This window comes from Choristoneura fumiferana, chromosome 10, assembly GCF_025370935.1.
Source record: "Choristoneura fumiferana chromosome 10, NRCan_CFum_1, whole genome shotgun sequence".
NCBI lineage: Eukaryota > Metazoa > Arthropoda > Insecta > Lepidoptera > Tortricidae > Choristoneura > Choristoneura fumiferana.
In genome coordinates this window covers 20,577,524-20,601,709 of record NC_133481.1, presented here as the reverse complement: position 1 = coordinate 20,601,709, position 24,186 = coordinate 20,577,524, and the positions used below count along the sequence as shown (strand labels likewise).

Sequence of the window (24,186 nt, the reverse complement as noted above, 5' to 3'; positions counted from 1 at the left end):
CTTGTTGGTATCTAATGCTAATGTGTATCGTATTGTGTGTGGTATTTTAATATAAAAACTAAACCGTAGGTAAGCATTTATTATTTCTACCGTTTTCATGTACATTATTATTCGTAAATTAGTCAGTGTCATGCTCAGAAGCACTTCAAGATAAAAAGTCTTTTTTTATTATTTAAGTTGAAATTTATTATTTCAAATATTTTGTTCCTTTCCTTCATGTTCTGCTTTTTTCTAAAATTTATTGTAAACTTTGCAACACTGGAATGCAGGGCTGTGTGTGTGTACAACGTGGATGTGTGTGTGTCCAGCCAGCCAGTTCTGTCAAATGAAATGCTAATCAAGGCAGTCTGGTTTTAGTTGTTTTTGCAAATATATTTTCTCCAGCCATAATTAGCTTTTACGACTGCGTTTTTATTAAAGTCATCTATACGTGTGCAGTTTAGTATTTTATATACAAACATCGCCACCATGTGGATTGTTTGATCGCGGGGGTCGTATTGCAATTACAATGCTGGGAGCCTTGTCAATTTTTGTTCTGGTGTCTTTAAGTAATGCACAGTACAGATCAAGATGTGGACTAGAAAATGAGGTGGGCACGACACTGAAGAAGACAGAAGACGACATAGATGGCCGTTACACTGTGGAATGGTGTTCAAAACTCGAAGATGAAGCGACGGAATGGAATTTCAAAATGGACTACATTGATTTCCATAATGGGACGAAGCAATGCCCTCAGAACGACTCGGTTCTGGTCTCGATCAGACTGAGTCGGTATCTGAAAATACATTCTGTGTTTGTTGAGAAACTTCAGAGGCCTTTTCCGGATTGTAACATAGTAAGTTTGTTTTGAGAATAATACCCTACATTATATTTCTTTTATATTACTTATGTAACTAAAAGAGGTAAGTGAACATGTCCTTAACTAACTTGTCCTTGTAACTGTTGCATCTCCTTTCTGTCACACAGTATAAAATGAGAGTAGAAAGAGATGATAATGAGATTGCGAATGTCAGGGTATTTGACAATAATATGAGCACAGGGCTTGTTACCTTTAAATCGACAAAATTGAAAAAAGTTCATGTTTCAAACCTTGTTGGTACCTTCTAGTCCAAAATATTCTACATAAAAAAAAATAAAAAAAAGAAGATAGTCTTGTGACTCATGGTTGCTGTGGTGCATTAAGCTATCAATTGAAGGCTTATGGAAATCAATAAAAACACTGTATATGAGAAAGTGGTGGTTTTTTTTTTTTTTTTTCACTGTGTGTCAGGAAATTATTGCATGGCTTTTTAAATTAAAATGTAACAAACAAGAGTTAGTATTTGGTTGGCTTAAATTCAAATAATTTATTCAGTATATAGGCAGCAATGGGCACTTTTACACGTAATTTTTTAAACTACCAGCGCTTTCAGAAAGACCATCATTGCCAAGAACACAAACAAACTTTTTTTGCTGTCACTCTGTTTTACATATGTTTTGTATATGTTTATCCCATTTTGCTTTTGCTGTTCATAAATTCCCCAATATCACAGTGGGTTTTAACTAACTGATATAAAGTTTGTGTAACAGTGAGATAACAATTTTAAAAGCAATTGCCCTCTTGGATTAATCTGTAAATATTTTCCTGTTTCATTCAAGATAATATTAATAAGTAAAACACTACACAACTTCAGTAGAACAAGGAGATAATTCAACTTTTTTTGAACTCCCTTGCCCTTATAATGCCCTTGTACTACTGAAGGTGCGACTAGTATAAATTAATTTAATATAAATTATTCTTAGGTTCTTGCTTCACTTAATAAAAACAAACGAACAAAAATGATTATGATTCCAAATGTTAGACAATAAGCCTCAGTATGTGAAAAATCCAGTATTTAAATAAAAATAGAAATATTTATTTGCTCTTCGCACATATATTAAACATAATAAAAATACTTTAAAAAAATATGTATTTGATTATATTTCACTGTGTGATTTATAAATAGAGAACACTGAACATTCTTGCAGGTTTTAGGCGTTACGTAAAAAAATATGAAACTTAGATATATGTAGCTTACATGTTGATTGATGTATGTGGGCCAATCAACTTTTTTACCGACACTTTGGGCGTCTCCTGCGTTACCAAAATTGTCTCTGGCGTTACCAAAAAATCGTACTTCCAACAAGATATTTCACGGTTTAATAGGTTAAGCATACGTAGGATGGCATGTATTCATGTACACCATCTATTAAATTACAGAAAAGACATATTTACTTACAAAATCTGCAATTGTTTGAAAAATTTCGCGGACAGATTAGTGACGGTAAAAAAGTTGATTGGCCCATATTTGAGAAAAAAATGTTGATAGTACCTTGAGCCAAAATTGTAATACAGGGTGTTTCTTTTTAGGGTTCTGTGTAGCCAAAATGTCAAAAATAAAACCCTTATAGTTTGCCATATCTCTTGGTCTGTCTGTCCATCCGTGGCTTTGCTCCGAGCCTACAATGCTAGAAAGATGTAATTTTGCATGGATATATGTAGCAACTATGCAGACTAAAATGGTAGGAAATCAATTTGTATTTTTTTTATGGTACCTCCCATAAACTACCCTTTGTTTGTAAAGTTTTAGTTCCTTTTTCATCTTTTTCCACTGTATAAATGTGGGACTCTACTACTGATTATTTTGTACGTGCAACATCTTAATTTTCTATTGTTAGTAACACAGCTTAACATTTGAACTGTGACCATGTGAAATGTTTTTAACAAATAGCAAATTCAAACAACCGGTTTTACCTGCAAAATTAACATTTTGGGTTGGAAATACAAAGAATGCCCAAGCAATACAATATAAACATTCTTTATTGAAATCCACAAATCAGTGCAATAACTGTACATAAAGACAAAAAGCGGTATTATAGATTAAAAGTGATCTTTTCCAGACCTAAAATTCTTTGGCTACGGTCTTTAAAAAACATCATAAATTAAGAATTTTTACACTGTTTTACTGCAGATAATTATCTTGATTCTTGATTATCTTTTAAACAGTAAGATTTAGGCCACTAATATCTTGGGTGTATTAACTTTATTTTACCTATTAAATGTCCCTTAATGTTTTCAGATTATCCGATCTGATATCAGTATCGGAGGCCGATACCGATATTGGGGTAGTAAATATATCAAACCGACTAGGAATACTATAACGGTTAAGTTTTCTTGAGAATTATTAGTAGTTTAAGAGTAAATAGCAGCCTAAGGTATAAAATATACCTAAACTTGGAATATTCCTTACAAAATACGAAGTCCTTAGAAAAATATTACTTAATTTTTTCGTATAGCTATGGAACCCTATTTCGGGCGTGTCCGACACGCTCTTGGCCGGTTTTTTAAACTTGTACAAGTCAGGACGACCAAAATTGTGACAGTCTTAGAGGCTGTTTCACCACCCATCTCCGTCTCCATCTATTGGAATAAAACAAAAAGTGATGGCATCACATTTATCCGTTAGATACATTTAATTATTGAACGGTGAAACAGGGGGTCCGTAAGTCTTATTATAATGCAAGTATAGCTATAACTTTATTTCTATTTATTTCTGATAAATATAGGTAATTTTTTTATTTTATTTCATAGGGCCGGTAGGATGTCAGATATTTTTGCATATTCCGCTGTGGCTTATATTAATTCAGGTGACACTACTACAAAAGATAGATTAAGTTTTGCAATAAGTAGCCCGCTTTCCATCGGGTTTCATACATATTGGATACAAAAGCAATTGAGTAAATGTAGTATAGTGTTTTCAGCTGTATAAATGTTTTCTTTCTATCTGTATTTTTTTACAAGCGTTAACTTGCAATGTTAGTAGGTATATGATACAACATATTGTTTCTGCTGTTAACTGTAAGAGTGTTTCCAGATTATCCGATCCGACATCGGTATCGACGCCGATACGATATCGGGGCAAGTAAAATGTATGAAATTGGATGATCTGAAAGACAGGTACATATTTCATACATTTACTTGCCCAATTACTACCATCCTGAATTTTTTCAAATTTTGCAAACAATCACTGAATTGAAAAATCGTTTTAGCAACCCCCTAATAGTTTGAAAGACCTATCCAACGATACCCCACACTACAAGGTTGGATGAGAAAAAAAACACCCCCAGTTTACGTCTATGGGAGGCCATCTAAAAAAAATTTTTATTTATTTATTTATTGTACCATTTTGTCGGCATAGTTTACATATATATTCGTGCGAAATTACAGCTTTTTAGCATTGATAGTCCCTGAGCAAAGCCGCGGACGGACGGACAGACAGACATGGCGAAACTATAAGGGTTCATTTTTCCCATTTTGGCTACGCAACCCTAAAAACATCCTAAATACTCGTAATACAAAAACTAATTTGCGTGGATAGCTGATTTTCGTAGTTTTTTTCTTTACTTCTAAATGTTGGAACAACTTGCCTTCTCCAGTGGACCACCCAGTCTAGTCTCTAAAGTAATTGTTAAGCCTGGTTGTGTTGAATTGAGCAAGTTATGCAAATTAAGTGTTATGCTTTTTATTATTATGCCAGTGCAATGTTATGACAATTAACGTTATGCGAAATAAGGGGAAGAGTTTTTGTGCGATTGGACGGTTGCTATTAACAATAATAGTTATTATTTATAATTCTTGTCAGTATTGATATTCCAGTTCCTTCACGTAAACTTAGCATGGCTCATACACAATGAGGGCTATCGCGTATGAATCCACAGGAGGCGCTAGTGTAGCGTGAGGTCTCCAAAATTTCAAACCGCATAGTTTTTTGGGTGAGCTACGCGGTTTATTTATAATTAGAATAATTTTGTGAATATTTTGCAATATCTGAAATTAATTATGGCGTTCCGGGGCAATGAATGTCTGTGTTTTGAGACTTGTCTTTCGGAAACCTTTGTCCTCCTTTTTTCCGAACAAAACGGGGACTATGCAACACTGTGGCATGCTCGATATTTTTATGGTACGGTTTTAAGTTTTATTAAATATGATTTTAATCTAAACTTTGTTTTCACGCCCGTAATAACAGACTTTGAAAGCCATACTTAAAAACCTCACGCAACAGTGCGCCATCTAGTGAGACAAAAAACGATAGCCCTCATTGTCTCATTATCAATCCCGTAAGTAGCTGCGTTATTTGTACTCCCGACCTTGAACTTGCCCAAGACCAAGACGCGTACGCAAATCATTCGATCTTGTTTACATAAACAACATACGCTGCTGTTGCGACAACAGTTTCCTCTAGTTTTGGCCGCTGTTGTGAAACAGGAAAATGCGCGTCAGTTTGCAAGAGCCTTCAGGTATCGTTGAGGTTGCTTTTATTACCCGACTGCCCGAAGGAGGGTTATGTTTTTCGCGCGTATGTATGTATGTAGGTATGTATGTCCATTTCTTTGGTCCTCGCTGCAGCCTAATCGGCTGGACGGATTGTAACATATGAGGTATCATTGGATTCGTCATAACTGTCGGAGTGAAATAGGGTATATAATATTTCAATATGGCGTCTGCGAAAAAAAAATATGGCGAAGGAATAAAAAATATATTTTGTATTGTAACAATATGGGAATCAAATGAAAGCTAGTAATTAGCCCATTCTAAATATATATGGGTTATAATACTTTTAATCTACTATTTTCACAGAAAATTCTCTCTCAAGAAGTCTTTCTCTGTCAAGAAGCTCATTTAAGGTTCAACAGTCCAGTCGGGACCCATTCAAATCGTAACCCGTCCCGACTGTTGAACCTTAAATGAGCTTATTGACAGAGTTCTAGACCACTAGACTTATTTTCTTCCTTTTAGTTTTAGCAATCGGGTTTTTTGATTTTTTTAAATTTCATTTTTTTTTATTTAAAGTTAGAGGAAAAAACTGTGTGGAGTTTGATGAATTATTTAGAAGACCATAATGCCCGCCTCTCTTTTAAGACTGATGCCACCAAAGGATGTGGCGCGAGGAATGTGTTTCTCATGAGCCAATAGAAATGTTTCATTGACCTACCCTCGCACAGCACCGCTAGGGTTGCCAACTATACTGTTAAAAACAGTATTATACTGTTTTTCACTACATTATACTTTTTACGTTATATAATATACGGTTTTCAGCATCAAAATTCCTAGCACTAAGCACACGCTAAAGTCAGTCACAGAAGTGGCGTTTCAGGACGAATCTGTCAATGTAAATATGCAAAAAAAGGTGCTCCTTATTTATTTAATTTTAGTTTGATTGTCGCTAAATGAATTAGTTGTGGGAAAAAGATTAAAAAATTGTGTTTAAAACAATAAAACACTGTTTTGTCCTAAAATACTGTTCATATTTCCCAAATACTGTTTATTTTCTTTCTTAGGCCTAAATATACTTTATTTATTGTAAAAAAAGTTGGCAACCCTAAGCACCGCTGTGGTGGAAACGGCTGCATGGAGCAAGGCGAGGTGAATGAAGCGTTCCTATTCGGGCCGATCAACTTTTTTACCGACACTAATCTGTCCGCGACATTTTTCAAACAATTGCAGATATTTGTGAGTAAACATGTTTTTTCTGTAATTTAATAGATGGTGTACATGAATACATGCCATCCTACGTAAGTTTAAGCTATTAAAACGTGAAATATCTTGTTGGAAGTACGATTTTTTTGGTAACGCCAGAGACAATTTTCGTTAACGCAGGAGACGCCCAAAGTGTCGGTAAAATAGTTTGATTGGCCCATTTCTCGCAACACATCCTCGCACATTTCTGGTTGAAATGCAGCCTTGGTACGATCAAGGGCTATTCATGAGCCATCATAGCCATCTAGCCATCATAGAATCGTGACGGCACGGACTCGCAGTGACGCACCGTATGCGCACGTTTGCGCGCGTTTTTATCGCGTGTTCTCCACACCGCTGCTTAAAATACGGAATCGCAGTGACGTGTCGTGAACTTCAGGTCTTTACCGAACAAAAGTCGTGACGGAGATTCCGCACCGTTTGCGTATTTTAAGCAGCGGTGTGGAAAGCATGCAAAGAAAACGGTGCGCATACGATGCATCACGCGATTCCATACTGTCATCGTTGTTTAAGCAGCGGTTTGGTCGCACCTTTATAATTGACAATGAAAATTGTAATGAATTAAAAAAAAAAATCCTTTTTAATGATTTCTTTTTCTTTTTTTTTCTTTGAAAACATTCCATGGTGGCTCATGAAATAAAGTCCTCGAGTGTACCCGCGCCGTACCGTACATACATCTATTGACTAAGGACGTTTTCCTTGCAGACGTGTCTCTCCAAACCGCTGGACTTGTTATTCTCCGGTTGCTACATGGCGCAGAACCAGCTGTCGGCGGGCGGGCGGACGTGGCGCCGCCGCGTGGCCTCCCTGCGAGTCGACAACCGCTTCGACAGCGCGCAGGCCATCAACAGGATACGGCCGATCTATTACGTCGTGAAGGACGGGTGAGTTGCTTCTAAGGGTGGTTTTACAGGCTCAGGATGACTTCGTCCACAGTCCCATTTTGTCACCTTCTTAAATCTTACTCATTCTCATACAGTCTACTGTTCTGATTCGCCAACATTCCCACATCGTCACTTTCCTGTCTTGTCCGCTTTCTTACGTGGGCCACAGTACCAACTCGTCAACAGTCTTATTTCGCCTACAGTGCTAACACGTTAGCATTCCAATTTAGACCACAGTGCCAACTCGTCAACATTATTGCTTCGTTCATTATCCAGACTAATATAAATGCTCTATAAATTATTATTGAAAAGGGGCTTTTTTTGCAAATTACTCTCGGGATATTTTGCTATTTAAACGCTTAAATTGACCATATCTGTGAGACAACGTCTGCTAAAAGTGGACGAGTTGACACTGTGGTCGAAATAGGAATGTAGACAAAATGGGATATGGACGATATCATAAAGTGGACGATTTAGGAATTGTAGGCTGACGACATGGCACTGTGGACGATTTAAGAAGGTGACGAAATGGTACTGTGGACGAAGTCATCCTGAGCCGTTTTACAGTGATGCTTTTGCCAGCGCGGTTGGTAAACGTAGCGGCCGCAAGCTTTGCGTCTCTTGGAGCGTTACATAGTTTAACGTTCGTTTCGTTTGATTGTTTACTACATAGTTTTACCGGTCGCTCTTACCGAACGCGCTGGCGAAAGCGTCAGTGTAAAACCACACTAAGTGACGTGGCTTTGGTAGAATGGTGGTCGTGGGTGGTGGTTGTGTTTTGACTGTTGCTTGCAACTTGTTCTGTGTCCCATCCCGTGACAGGTACAGTACAGGGGGCTTACCGCGCTCTCTTAATACGATTCAGTTTAGGCTCTAAACTGAACTGCATCGCTATTTCGTACCACGACGTTACTTTTGCGATTCAGTTCAAGCACGGTTCAGCGACAGCGATACAGACATTTTCATTCACTCACTTCAAGCGGTTTTCGTACCATGACGCTTAACTTGAGTGGGAATTGAATCGCTTCAGTGTCAAATTTAGCGATTCAGTATAAGTTACTCATTCTGTCAATTCTTTGGGAATTTTAAGTGTTTTACTTAGAATATTTTTAAATTTCAAGAACTTTTAACTTTTATTCAAGTTTTATAACTTTTCATAGGTACTCACGACATTGTGCTTCTTAACTCCTCATTGATAAAACTAATTTTCAGTGAGAAAAGAGACTCGTGGATTAGTGACAGCGTAAACATTTTATTTGTAATCAACACAACGGTTGCTAAGAACACGGAATGACATAGAGTTATGGTTTTCCAAAATAAAGAGGTTTTAGTATACAATATTTGGTTTGCATATAGCGGCATCCCTTTCGCGACTTAGCGTTTTAGTTTCGGACCAGAGACAATATCGGTCTTTCATTCACTTGTAAACCACTCAGCTCTGAGAAATAAACGTCGTGGTACCAATTTCGACGATTCAGTTTAGGTGCCTAAATTGAACTGCTCTGCGTTTGGATCGTTTATGAAAAGATCATGGTAGGCCCCCAGTACACGTTCCCAGGGAGGTACAGTATCACTTCGTCTAAAGAGCAGCTGGTATGTACCCAAGTGGTCTAAGAAGTAAGTGCTCTAAAACCAGCCAAGTGCTAGACTGACTCGCGCACGATGGGTTCCGTACCATTATCGATACAACATTAAATATTAGCAAAACAATACCTCTCCTTGCAATCGGGTAAAAAAAAACATGTTTGTTGTATAGGAGCCCCGTTAAATATTTACATAGTTCATATTCGATTCATATACGACTTGATATTCTATGAAAATTTGAAGCGTCTACCGGTTGCCGTTATTTATATGAAGCAAAAAACGGCAAAAAATCTCGTTTGTGTATCGATAAATATTTATTTGAAGGCGGGGCCACATGCAAGTCGCTCGATGCTCGTTTCCAGCGTCAAATCTGTGGAGCTACTACGAAATTGAAAGAAAGAAATAAATCATTTATTGCCACAAAAAAAACAGTTGAAAAAGAAAAACATACACTAAACCTAATCAGTCAAACAGTTTTTTGTGGCAAAAGGAGCGGACTCAGCATTTGCTGCGAGTGCAAGCGTAAGCTGTTTTTCAGTCCGCCCCCCTTTGTTTTGGACAAATTCAAAAATCGAAGTTCGTGTCGTTCCGTCCCTCTGACGCTTATACTATTTAATAAGAAAGTGAGAGGGACGGTACGAAACGAACTTCGATTTTCGAACTTCGGAGTAGGCCCTCTGGTCACGTGACATATTAGCTGACAGTTTTGAGCTTTATCTTTTGAAGGTGGTAGGACTTTGTGCAAGGTCCGCCCGGATTGCTACCACCATCTTGCTCACTAATTCGTGAAGCAGCAGTGCTCGCACTGTTGTGTTTCGGCGTGGAGAGCAAGACAGCCGGTGAAATTACTGGCACTTGAGGTATCCCATCTTAGGCCTCTAGGTTGGCAACGCATCTGCAATCCCCCTGCTGTTGCAGGTGTCTATGGGCGGTGGTGATCTCTTACCATCAGGAGACCCACTTGCTCGTTTGCCATCCAGTCGAATAAAAAAAAAAGCTTTATCTTTTGCGTCAAGTCGCGAAGCGCCTCAGGCAGGCAGAAGGAGCTCTTGTTAGACTGCGTCGACTTTGACTCAACAAATTTTGGACCACTTGCACTTGCTACTTAGACCACTTGCCACCTAGACGTGAAGCCAGAAGTTGCATTACATTGCGAGGCCGTAAAGCCAACGAGTTTGTAGTGGTTAATCGAGCGCCGCAATGTAATGCAACTTGCACGATTTTTCTTGCAAATCTAAACTCGGCTTGATAGATTTTTTAGAATCTGTTTAGAAGTTTCAAGTTAATAACAACCGCATATAGACCGATCAAACGACACACGATTCACTAACCTCGATTCCTGCATTCAGATTCAGTCGCAGCCGTCCTAGATGCACCGGAAGCATCAAGAAACCACCAGAGCCGATATTCAACCACAATCAATTCCGTCATTCATTTGCCAGATAGCAGTAACGCGTGTTTAATGAAACAACGTATAGATAAATACCGGCCCAGCTATTGACCTGACCTGGCCACTTTTTGTTGGACTTACCGGCAGTCATTCTGTATTTAATAAAATTACCAAAGGAGGTTTCGCGTGACAAATCTGGCATCTAAAATCTCGGGGTTTCTACTACTTTCTCTCATGAAACCAGCGATCGACGCTAATATAGCAAAACACTGCACCTGGAGACCTTTTTGGTATCCTGCTGTGGCACCTAGTAACATAGTTTGTCGGCTGAACTATCTAGTTTAGGTGGTACATTTTTGGAGCCAAAATAAACTTTCTTTCTTTCCCCTTTCTATACGGTGCAACTCAGAGAAAACATAGCGGTCAAATCATAACACCCCCTTTTTTAACTCTAAAGTTCAATATCTCAAAAACGGCTGAATCGAGTTTTGATGAAACATGTCTGTCGGCTGAACCATCGCTAGAAAACCGCTCAGCTAATAAAAAACCCCCCCCTCCAATCGGTCCACCCGTTTGAGCTATACGGTGCAAAATAGAGAGAGACACACAGTAGCGGTTGTCTCATAACACCCTAAGGGGGAAATTTGTTCACCAGAGGACTCACGTCTTATGATCGAGTTTAGCTCGACATGGTGCTGTGATAGACCTATTGTCTTCGGAGCAACTTTCACCTCTGCTTTTTGTCACACTCCTAACCCCGAGGTTGTCCATTGATGGATATCAAAAAACCCTTCATATCTCGCAAAATATTGATCCTATAAGTATGGGTATGGTCTCATTCGATTCAGCGCAAAAAATTACATAGAAAATGACACCTCACTCGCCTAGTTTGTATAATTTGCATTTTTTAAATTGCCCCCCTACCCTACCGATACCTTCTGCGAGGGGGTAGAACCCCTAAGTTTTGGTAGGACTCGGCAGATCCTCATTTCTAGTGCCAAGATAAAGTTATAAACAAAGTTTCATTGATGTACATATTTTGCCGCCAAACTGTCACTACTCTTACTTTATTTGTAGTAAAATGTCTTAGCAAGATTGCATGTTTTGATTTTCTTCTAAAACGGCAAATTAAATTAAAGATATAGAATATATTTTAAAATGAAAATGTTTATTCTGGACACTCAAATAAAAATAATAGATGCAACAAAAAAAACATTAAAACATTAGATATTTCGATGTTTGTGATATAAAGTTTGGGTTATACCCACCCGACTCTTAGCCGGGGTCTGACACTGCGCATACGCACGTTTGCGGCGCACCGATGAATTCCCTATGACTAAACCCGGATTTTTAATCCACGGAAAAAATGTAAACAAAGTTTCGTCATTGTCAAAGTGACTTTTCAGGGGATTTCAAGGTATGGGCCCGCTAGAATATTATATATAGAGATCAAGATATTTTATTCTTTCCACATTTGCCAGAAATCGTCTTCCATTAAAAAACTGTATTTCTTAGTCAAGATAATTTACTGATGAAAATCTTACTTTGGCATTTAGACTTTGATATATTAATTTACAAAGAGAGTACAGATTAGTACGTGTGCATAATTTATTTCTTGTCCTGGTATTACACCCGGGTTTTTAAGCTGTGGGCCGCTCGACGCGAGACGTCACTCAGGCTCTAACATTCGAGACTGAATTCGTAATCGTTTTCCAGTGACTCTTGTTCTGTTATTTTTTTTACTGTCGACATTGTTGTAATATTTGTATTGTAGTTAAGTTGTTCATTGTTAGGTTTTCCGTTGTTTTTCGTTTATTTTTATATGAAAGGATGGACTCCGGTCCGAGTACTTCTCGGTCAAAAGACGACTTATAAGTTGTCTCCCGTTAAAACGGCTCTTTTATCGAAAATAAAAAAAAATATGGTAACAACAGAACTTTATATAATATTTCTAGCGGGCCATACCTTGAAATCCCCTGAAAATTCACTTTTCTAGTTCTAGCATACTATGCTGACGTGTCCGTAGTAACTGTACCACCAGCCAAATAAGTGGTCTATCAATTTTTAAACAAGTTCCTATCAAATGAATATGTCGCTAAAGTCGAACTTTCAAGTTGACAGACACGTCTATTGGCATTGTTTTGTGACTTGCAAACGATTATCAACTTCCTTGGTAGACTACATATTTGGCTGATGGTACCATGTGTTAAGTACAGTCATATTAAATGACTTATTATTGTAGTCATATTGTTTACAAACTATGCATCGTGAACTACAGCTTGTATTTTTTATACAAACACAAAAAGGAACCTGAGGCGGTATTGCCTAACGTTTTTGACGCTCGCGATCGCAATCAACTGACAGAAACAAACTGTCATCTGTACCCTTAGTGTAAGTTTTCGGTTACAAAATACGTCTCGATCGCGTTCGCGTTAAAATCTCAATTTTTATGGAAACACGAACATCGCAAACGTTCCGCTAGAGGCGCTGTTCGTGTTTGCATACAAATTGAGATTTTAACGCGAAATTTTTGTTTTATTGAAACATCGAAGGTATTTTCGATTGACTTTGCCTGTACAAGGTAAATAAAGCATATAAATATTAACACGCTAAACCGGTTTTCCTTTTGATTAGGCCCGGCTCAGTCACTAATTTTAGCTGTGGTTTAAGTAAACAATTAGGCACTACGTGTGGTTTGGTTATACCTCAGGTGCTAATTACCAAGGTGCTTCGACAAGATACATTATTTATAACTTACGTACAGATTGACGTAATTATGTGCCGTGTCTTTTTTGATTTCCCTTAGCTTCTACAGACGGCGAATAACCATTTAACTAACTAAATGCAATAATAACATTTACACAGATAAGAATTTTTTTAATTGCTGTTGATAATTTTTTCCATTTATGTTAACGTATTTTTGAATTATGAGGCAACTAACTAAATGAATATGTACCCCGAAATATATATATTTTATTTTATTTTAATACTTGTGATGTAAATCTGTTAAAAATACATAGCTCCTTGATTTTCTTGCAGGATTTTTCTCAACAGAGGTTTTTCCGAACCGGTGGTAGATTTTTTGACATAAGTGCTTCTTATAGCGTAAATCGAATGAAAATATTTTCGACTACGGCTCAGTTCATTGATATGACACTAAGTAATAAAATGGTAATTAACTTATTACTCATTAATGGTTATTGGCCAAATCGAGAAATAACATTTTTTCATACATATAATGACTTCACAGTCATTTACTAAAAATCAAATCGTAACTCACAAACTTGACGAATAAAAAGTTACACACTGTTAAAAAACACATAGTTATGGACTTAAAAATCCGCCCTCCCTTCGTCACCTTTACACTCTTTAACTGCGCATGAGGATGAATAGCTTAATTATTAATTATCTTGGTTACTTGGTTGACTTGGTACAATACTTGGGCATTTTTTGCGGGATTCACTTAACATGTTAATACTTAGTTTGGAATTCTAAGTACAAGGTGTAAAACCCATCCTTCATTTTGGCATCCTCTCCGCTTAAAGAGCCATTCAGAGATGATTAACCGCAAGGAACGTTCATTAATTAGAAACGTCAAACATTTTTGGCAATTTTTGGCACTTCCCGAGCCCTCTCTTCTTGAATGGTCAATGCATAATTGTTGAAGGCCATAATTTTTTTTCTCTGAATAAATTATTGTTCAGAATTGTTATAACCAAGTTAACCAGTAAGAGTTAGACCACTACGTAAAGTTGAACAAATTGAATCATGATCCAGGGTGGAACTTTTTTGCTACTAATGTCATGTCGTCCTCTCATACTTTTGTCAAGGAAATCATAGTGAAATTGATTATTAAAAGGTTCCACCCTGGGTCATGATTCAATTTGTTCGACTGTACCATCAGCCAAATATATGGTCTACCACCCTAAAGTTGATAATCGTTTGCATGTCATAAAACAATAACGCCAATACACGTGTCTGTCAACTTAAAATTTCGACTTTAGCGACATATTCATTTGATAGGAACTTGTTTAAAAATTGATAGACCACTTATTTGACTGATGGTACCATGTATCTTGTATCATGAAATAGTCAACTTTTATGTATTTATTTAAAGTTAACAGATATCACAAATAACAGGGTGTATAGGCGGGTGAAGTACGTGGAGTTGGAAGATTATTTATAATATATCCATTGTATCATTGTTCTCGCAAAATTACGCCTACGTCAAATATTTTGTTTATATTTTTATCCTAAAAGCAGTAGTTTTTTTGTATATACAAATAAATAGAGTTACTATGTTGTATGTACCCATACCTACAATAAAAAAAGTTTCGCAATCTTCCGCAACTGGCTAAATCTCTGATCTGAGTGGCTAATTCAATTATCAGATTAAAAGAAAGCTTAGGTGGACCCACTGATGCTAGAAACTAGAGGCAGATATAATAATATACCTTGGGTGTTTGAGTTGTGCTAGGATGAAATATGCCAAAATAAATACGGTGAATCAAGATTTATTAAATTGCCATGATGGCAAAAAATTTAGATGACCACTATGTTGATGACCACTATCCTCAGTCATGAGGGAACGACTGGAATGGTTGGATGGAAAGTAAAAAAAAAATGTATAAAAAATATTTTCAATAATTGATTGGTTCAAGCGTTACTATATCTATATATCATGGTTTCCATTCTTTATCTACCTTGCTTCATGTAGCGGAGAAGCGAGATAAATTAGTGAAGTTCATTTCCAATGATCTAGCAAAGTAACGCCTCCACAAATCAATAAACTAGAATTGCCTACATTCTGCACTTATATTATAAATTACTGTCTTCACATGAGGATAACAGTACAAAAACTAATCTATTGTTAGCGAAAATAAATTATGCAGAGGTCACTGCAGAGGTTCATAAATGATGAATGTCTTGCTTCTAGTAGCAACGTTGTGACAGACGTTGTATAAATAAATCCTACTATCATAATATTATAAATGCGAAAGTTTGTGAGTTGTGTGTCTTCATCACGTCTAAACCAATGAACCGATTTAGATGAAATTCATACAAATAGATTGAGTCCCGCAGTTTAGCGACAAATCTAAATTTAAGTGACACAAAATATAGTTCCCTTATATTATTTATTATCACGTCTTGTTTTGGCCTCAGGCTACCCCATGGCTGGCACTTACCTCTCGCAAAAATTAGGAATACAGTTCAGAGAGGCAACGCGGCCAGAGTCTTGGGGTAAGTTCTGTCGCTGTGACAGAAAATGTTGACGACATTTTTACTTTGTAGCCAGAATTAGTTTAGCTTATAATGTTCAGTTTTAGTTTTCTAATACGGTATTTGACAACTCCTGAATTTGCCATGTCTTATATATTATTATGAAAATATAGATATACAGACAGTGTGTAGCGAAGATTTTTTGAAAAATCTACATACCTGTCTCTTTCTCAAACGAATTTCTCTATGCACCAAATATGGTGCTACTTGCGTGTGACGTTACGTGACATGAAAATATATCTTTCTCCGTCTAATCTTGAATTTCAAACCTTTATAACTGTGTTATTTGTAAAGGTAGCTTAAAAATGTTTCTCTATTCGATAACAGGCATCGTGAAGTTTTAATTTATAAAACATGTAAAAAATAGGCAAATACCGTATTGTATTTTATAATATTCACTATAAATAAATACCTTCTCTGTCTTGATGGTATCCTAGAGAAGGTAAGAGGAAAAGAGGCAGACCACAAAAAAGATGGGATGACGACATAAGATAAGTGGTAGCCGTCACATGGAATAGAGATTGAAGAAAGACGTGAGTGGAAAAGGTTGGAGGAGGCCTTTGTCGATTGGCAAACAGATCTACAGAAAATAAGTAAAGTTCAAATAAAAGGTTAGATTAAGGTGTACATTATTTAAGTTTTTTATGTATTGTTTTTTCATATAATTGTAATATGGATCTGAATAAAAGGCTATATTATTATAATTATATAAATAAATAACTTTAGTTGATAACTATTGTCTTCCTTATCTTATCCGGAGGTCGGGACCCGAAATTCAATTCGTAGTAAGATGTCGTTTGTGTTGTTTGGCGTTTATAAGGATAACACTCGTTAGGTATCAGTTCAAGTCTTATTATCAACAGCAAATAACCGGACGAGTGATACCCGCTTATTAAACATTCCAAATAATTTAAAAGCCGATAAAAAATAAGTTGAACAGGTTAATCACTTGATCGCGTGGACTCATTAACTTCATTTTTAACAGCTTCAAGTGATTGCAGATACGATATTAATTTAAATTTGTACCTCTAGAAGTTCCTGAGATATAGGAGCTTCACAGACGGGATCCTTTTGACTGCCATAATTTTATTAGTCATAATGTTTGTCACAATTATTGTCAGTCATATTTTTTTCCCGCTAAAACCGTTAATTTTCATAATTTTTTAAATGGTCATCCTGTAGAATTTTATAGGTTAGGTTAGGTTTGTTTTATAAATCAATAAAATTAAATGAGGTAAGTAAAATTTATTCAAAGTGTTTTATTTTTGGTTATGTCAGGGTTTGTTTACTTCATGTTCTCGTACTTTTATTGTAAAACAACAAGATGAAGCTACTTTAATGGTTTCTTTAAATAATACTAAACATTATATAGCTGTTCTTGTGTCGCTAGTAATAAATTAAATATCGTTTTCAGATCAAAATACGTATTATTTTGACGACCGGTTTTGTGTGTATTACTCAATATTCAATTTCAACCACCAACCGTTTCCAAGGAAAATTGTTGGTATCTGCTGGACATGTCCGGGATGTAGAGGAATTAAGAAAAAAACAGGGACTGTGTCCAATAATTCAAGAAGACAAACATCTATTACAAAAATTAGGCAATTAAGTCTACACAAATTGCTTTGTTAATGACAGATTCATATCAGTATGACAGATGACAGAACCTACATTATTTATACTTTTGGCCACTATTAGCCCTGCGATAGATTTCATTACCCCCACCTAGTACTTCGCAACCAGCGAATTGTCTAAGGCTCCGTTTCCAGCAGACATGTGCGAGGAATGTCTTTTCATGAACCAATAGGAACGCTTCATTTACCTAGCCTCGCTGAGCTCAACTGTTTCCACCAGAGATGTACTGTGCAAGGATGTAAATGAAGCGTTTGCACATCCTCCCACATCTGTAGTGGAAACGCAGCTTAACACACTTCCATTCACACTCGGTTTCACCACTTATTTCTGTCACACGGTGTAGAATGAGGGTAGAAAGCGAGCGTGGACGTTAGAGCCTTAAGCCGAGTTTTAGGGGCTGTTTCACCATCCATCCAGTGTTAACTGACGGTTAGGTGTGATGGCGTCTCTATTTGTTTTGATCGAATAGACGGAGACGGCATCAAATTTAACCATCATTTAACACTAATCAATGGATGGTGAAACAGCCCCTTAGACTTGCAAGTTTGCGGCGCTCGATCGATCACTACAAACTCGTTGGCTTTTCGGCCTCGCAATGTAATGTAATTTCATGGTTTTTCTTGCAAGTTTAAACTTGGCTTTAGACCATACGGCCGCTGGTCCCATAGTCGTCTTTTACAACACCCACGGGATCAAGGGTCCGTCCTATTCTAAAAATGGGCATGGCGCGGACTAATTAATCATCATCATCGTCATGTCAGCCGAACGACTTCCACTGCTGGACATAGGCCTTCCCCAAGGCTCTCCACTCAGACCGGTCTTGTGCTTTCTAACTAATAACTTGCCTTTAAATCTGTAGATGCAGATCCCTCAATATGGCCGGTTCTTTTTGCTACTTCACCAGCAAGGCCATTCTTCATTATTACATTTTCTTTTCCAGGAATACTCTCACAGTGTACTGGAACCTACATTACATACCCGTGTTGAACTACTCCATGGAAATTGCGCATTATGATCACAAGAACGACACCGAAGTGGTACGTATCCTAAATCCTAACTCATCATCATCATGTCAGCCGAAAGACGTCCACTGCTGGACATAGGCCTCCCCCAAGGCTTTCCACTCAGACCGGTCTTGTGCTTTCCGTATCCAACGCGATCCCGGGATCTTAACCAGGTCGTTGCTCGATCTTGTTGGAGGCCTACCGACAGCTCGTCTCCCGGTCCGCGGACGCCATTCGAGAACCTTCTGACCCCATCGGCCATCAGTCCTGCGAGCAATGTGCCCCGCCCACTACCACTTCAGTTTCGCAATTCTTCGGGCTAAATACTAACTGAATCATACTAATACTCTTTGAACTGAATTCATTGCCAATCTAACACTGGGTGTGTGTTTTCTTACTCTACACTTCATTTATTTATTTGCGGAGCAGTTATAAATTAAAAAACAAGTTAGATTTGCCGAATTCCCGCATACCTACGTTTGCCGAAAATCACACTTCCTGGTGAGCGGAAAACGTTCAATCTTTGTTAAGGCGCGGCCACATGCAGTCGCTCGTCGCTCGTTTGCAGCGATAAATCTGGTTACGCGACCTATTTCGAATGTGATTTTGAATTTCCCCGAAATTGAAGAGGGTTTTTTTTATCTAGCGATAAAGCTCAACACTTTCAGATTTCTCGCTATATGTCACGTGACTAAATTTATCGCTGCAAACGCGACTCGCATGTTGCCGCGCCTTTATACCTTATAGAACCCTTATTGCCTTACGCGCGCTCTGTCACCATCGCTTTCATCATCTCTTTCTGTCACTATCTTACACCGTTAGACAGAAAGAGACAATGAATGTCGCGTCCGCGCGTTAAACAATACGGCCTCTGGTTACATTAGTATCGCAAAGTCGCTCTCAATCTCACTGAAAATGGCATTGCACAGTTCTCAAATTATCGCCAAGATTTCAGTGTATTATGTGGCTGTGTGAGATTTGAGATTCCTGCATCCGAACGTCACCGCCATAGCCAAGCGAATTAGTTGTTGAAGTGGCAATGGGCAGGCCATATAGCGCGGAGAACAGGTGGCCGTTGGGGTTGAAAGTTTTCGAATGGAGACCGCGGATCGGCAAGCGCAGCGTAGGATGTCCATCAAATAGATAGACGGATGACCTGGTTAAAGCCGCGGGTTCACGGTGGATGCAAGCCGCTTACAACCAAAATAACTGGTAGTTTATGGGGCATAGGTATGTCCGACATCGGACCTCGTACTGCTGATATGATAATGGTGATGACAGCAGAGCGTGCAAAAATATCTGACACGTCCCTACAAATAGAGTCGTATCAGATATTTATGCACGCTACTTGTCTCAAGTACGTACGCTACGTTGTGGCGACTGTACTGCTACTGGCAGAAGAACAGCGTCACATTGCTGTTGTTGCAGAAGACGACCTGGAAGGAGATCCGGGACAACTGCACCCATGAAACATACAGAATCGTGTGCCGGCTGGCGGCGCCGCGCGCGGCCCGCTGCGTGGCGTCCGCGCTGCGCCACGACGCGCCCTGGCGACGCGGCGCCTTGTTCAACGACTCCAACATCATGAGATACTGTGAGTTGCGCCAGTAACGTTTCTTTGCAAAACCCACCCACCGGCCCTTCCTAAACCTAAACATTCCTCCTAAGCCCGAAGAACTGATTCGTTGCATCTTACCACTAACACTCCACTATTAACAAATAAAATATTTCATTTCATTTCATTTCATTTGCATCACAAATTGAATTCTGCAGTGTTGTATGCTTTTCTCTTTCTAGATTCTCTATTGAACAGATTCTTTACTGAAAAGATTCTCAACAGACCAGATGCTCAATTCGACAGGTTCTCAATTCAATAGATTCTCGACTGAACAAGTTCTCTACCGAACAGATTCTCAACTGAATAGATTTTCAACTCAAAAGATGCCCAACTCCTTAGACCTTGGGACGAGCTACGTTACGGACGGCCTACGTTAGGACGATGATGAGCGAAGCGAGGAGAGGTGAGGAAGTACTGTGACTCTACAACGCGACCGAGCGAAGCGAACCCGCCTCAGCCGCAGCAGCGGCCGGAAAAGTGCCAAAACCATGTACAATACCCCAATTGTAAATAATTCAAACGTTGTAAGATCTTGTCTATTGTCGTTTCAGGCTCTCCGATTGTAAAGCCGGAGTCGGTGGAGGTGCGAGTGGACTACCGCGTGTGGTGGGCGGCCGGCGCGCTCGCGGTAGCGCTCGCCGCAATGGCCGCCTGCTGGGCCGCGCACTCGCGCCTGCTGGCGGCACTCAGGAAGCGCGTGCTGCGACACTGGACACACAGGTAGGGGGGACAATGGCCGCCTGCTGGGCCGCGCACTCGCGCCTGCTGGCGGCACTCAGGAAGCGCGTGCTGCGACACTGGACACACAGGTAGGGGGGACAATGGCCGCCTGCTGGGCCGCGCACTCGCGCCTGCTGGCGGCACTCAGGAAGCGCGTGCTGCGACACTGGACAGACAGGTAGGGGGGACAATGGCCGCCTGCTGGGCCGCGCACTCGCGCCTGCTGGCGGCACTCAGGAAGCGCGTGCTGCGACACTGGACACACAGGTAGGGGGGACAATGGCCGCCTGCTGGGCCGCGCACTCGCGCCTGCTGGCGGCACTCAGGAAGCGCGTGCTGCGACACTGGACACACAGGTAGGGGGGACAATGGCCGCCTGCTGGGCCGCGCACTCGCGCCTGCTGGCGGCACTCAGGAAGCGCGTGCTGCGACACTGGACACACAGGTAGGGGGGACAATGGCCGCCTGCTGGGCCGCGCACTCGCGCCTGCTGGCGGCACTCAGGAAGCGCGTGCTGCGACACTGGACACACAGGTAGGGGGGACAATGGCCGCCTGCTGGGCCGCGCACTCGCGCCTGCTGGCGGCACTCAGGAAGCGCGTGCTGCGACACTGGACACACAGGTAGGGGGGACAATGGCCGCCTGCTGGGCCGCGCACTCGCGCCTGCTGGCGGCACTCAGGAAGCGCGTGCTGCGACACTGGACACACAGGTAGGGGGGACAATGGCCGCCTGCTGGGCCGCGCACTCGCGCCTGCTGGCGGCACTCAGGAAGCGCGTGCTGCGACACTGGACACACAGGTAGGGGGACAATGGCCGCCTGCTGGGCCGCGCACTCGCGCCTGCTGGCGGCACTCAGGAAGCGCGTGCTGCGACACTGGACACACAGGTAGGGGGACAATGGCCGCCTGCTGGGCCGCGCACTCGCGCCTGCTGGCGGCACTCAGGAAGCGCGTGCTGCGACACTGGACACACAGGTAGGGGGACAATGGCCGCCTGCTGGGCCGCGCACTCGCGCCTGCTGGCGGCACTCAGGAAGCGCGTGCTGCGACACTGGACACACAGGTAGGGGGACAATGGCCGCCTGCTGGGCCGCGCACTCGCGCCTGCTGGCGGCACTCAGGAAGCGCGTGCTGCGACACTGGACACACAGGTAGGGGGGACAATGGCCGCCTGCTGGGCGCGCACTCGCGCCTGCTGGCGGCACTCAGGAAGCGCGTGCTGCGACACTGGACACACAGGTAGGGGGGACAATGGCCGCCTGCTGGGCCGCGCACTCGCGCCTGCTGGCGGCACTCAGGAAGCGCGTGCTGCGACACTGGACACACAGGTAGGGGGGACAATGGCCGCCTGCTGGGCCGCGCACTCGCGCCTGCTGGCGGCACTCAGGAAGCGCGTGCTGCGACACTGGACACACAGGTAGGGGGGACAATGGCCGCCTGCTGGGCCGCGCACTCGCGCCTGCTGGCGGCACTCAGGAAGCGCGTGCTGCGACACTGGACACACAGGTAGGGGGGACAATGGCCGCCTGCTGGCCGCGCACTCGCGCCTGCTGGCGGCACTCAGGAAGCGCGTGCTGCGACACTGGACACACAGGTAGGGGGGACAATGGCCGCCTGCTGGGCCGCGCACTCGCGCCTGCTGGCGCACTCAGGAAGCGCGTGCTGCGACACTGGACACACAGGTAGGGGGACAATGGCCGCCTGCTGGGCCGCGCACTCGCGCCTGCTGGCGGCACTCAGGAAGCGCGTGCTGCGACACTGGACACACAGGTAGGGGGGACAATGGCCGCCTGCTGGGCGCGCACTCGCGCCTGCTGGCGGCACTCAGGAAGCGCGTGCTGCGACACTGGACACACAGGTAGGGGGGACAATGGCCGCCTGCTGGGCCGCGCACTCGCGCCTGCTGGCGGCACTCAGGAAGCGCGTGCTGCGACACTGGACAGACAGGTAGGGGGGACAATGGCCGCCTGCTGGGCCGCGCACTCGCGCCTGCTGGCGGCACTCAGGAAGCGCGTGCTGCGACACTGGACACACAGGTAGGGGGGACAATGGCCGCCTGCTGGGCCGCGCACTCGCGCCTGCTGGCGGCACTCAGGAAGCGCGTGCTGCGACACTGGACACACAGGTAGGGGGGACAATGGCCGCCTGCTGGGCCGCGCACTTAACACTAACATGACGGGAGAAAAATGACGGTATTTATTGGCTTTTGAGTATCACGCTGTTATTTATCAGGCTGGGAATATCAGGGCGGTATATATTCATACCGGGTTGATATTGCGTGACCGGAATTTGCCGCGCTGTTGTTGCGAAGCCGTTTGAGCTTTCAAATATGAGGTCGGTATTTTCCGACCGGTAAAGTCATGTCGGTTTTGCGTGCACACCTTCGACTGTCAAGACGCCCTTAGACTCGGTGCAGGCGGACGCGAAACGTTTTGCGCTCGCACGATCCGGAGGTACTAGAGCTACCTTTGTACCGTCCAGATGGTCCCGCGCGCTTCCATAGCGAAGCGAGACCATCATCTGGACGGGGTCTATGTAGCTCTAGTACCTCGGGAACGCGCGAGTACAAAACGCTCAGTGTTGCCAATCTAGCGACTTTGTTGCTAGAAGTAGCGACTAATTTTAGTCTTGGCGACCAAAAAAAAAAGTTTTGACGACATAATTGGTTTAGCGACCTACTGGCGACTTTTGGAATACAAATTTAAGCAGTTCTAGGACCAATAATGGATACATTTTTTGACAACTCGACGACGACGAGAATTATAGGTACAGTGCCAAGAGATCTATACGGAAAGCGACAAACGCGCTTGCGCACCAAATCCAAGCTATTTAATTAAAGCTCTAATCGTTTATGCTCTAGCTTTAGCTATTTCAAAAAAAAAAACATTTCAGTGAATTCAGAAATCTTCTGGTTTAAGTTGTATTTTCTTTCGTATCCCAACCTCTCAGACCACCTGTGGCCTCTTGTGTCTCTCCCAGACAAAGTCCTGAGTCCGCTCGCTCGTGGTGGAATTAATTTTAGCGACTTTCCAGCGACTTTTGATTTCGAGTTTAGCGACTTGAGTTTGTAGGAGTTGGCAACACTGCAACGCTCCGTCTGGAGCGGGTGTTAGTGTTAGTGCAGCGGTAACGGTAGTGTTTGTCGCATGGTAGATAATTTAAAGGAAGGCTGACTGAATGGCTACATGATCACTGCTTCTATAATGTTAAGGATTTTTTGAATTTTAAATCATAATCATTGTAATTTTTAATTTGCATGTTGATTTTGTATATCGACTGAATACTGTTCCTGATGATATCTACTTGTAAGACCTTATGCAACGTATTCCAGCAAATAAATATATTTCATTTCGCACTGTCTGCCGCAGATACACGTGGTACGCCCGCGGTGAGCGCGGTGCGGGGAGGGCGAGGGGGAGGCGGAGGCGAGGGCGAGGGGAGGGGGGCTACATCCTTTGCTGCTGTACGCGCGGGACTGCGCGCCCGCTATGGACGCCGTCGCCGTGTTCAGGA

The 24,186-nt window shown here is 41.8% G+C and overlaps 1 protein-coding gene across 1 annotated transcript; it reads left to right on the top strand.

The window, feature by feature from the left end:
- The first annotated feature begins 303 nt into the window (after window positions 1-303).
- LOC141432286 (uncharacterized) lies at window positions 304-20,712 on the top strand. The gene is made up of 5 exons (XM_074093835.1): window positions 304-835; window positions 7,262-7,440; window positions 18,270-18,366; window positions 19,762-19,927; window positions 20,503-20,712. The coding sequence occupies exons 1-5, from the start codon at window positions 509-511 to the stop codon at window positions 20,673-20,675; spliced, it is 942 nt and encodes a 313-aa protein (XP_073949936.1). The 5' UTR covers window positions 304-508; the 3' UTR covers window positions 20,676-20,712.
- Window positions 20,713-24,186: the final 3,474 nt, after the last annotated feature.

Excerpts from the sequence above, each read along its gene's own strand:
- LOC141432286 (XM_074093835.1), top strand. The coding sequence starts at position 509 with ATGCTGGGAGCCTTGTCAATTTTTGTTCTGGTGTCTTTAAGTAATGCA. Across the intron at positions 7,441-18,269 it reads TATTACGTCGTGAAGGACGG|GAATACTCTCACAGTGTACT; the intron begins GTGAGTTGCTTC and ends TTTCTTTTCCAG. Across the intron at positions 19,928-20,502 it reads CTCCAACATCATGAGATACT|GCTCTCCGATTGTAAAGCCG; the intron begins GTGAGTTGCGCC and ends TTGTCGTTTCAG.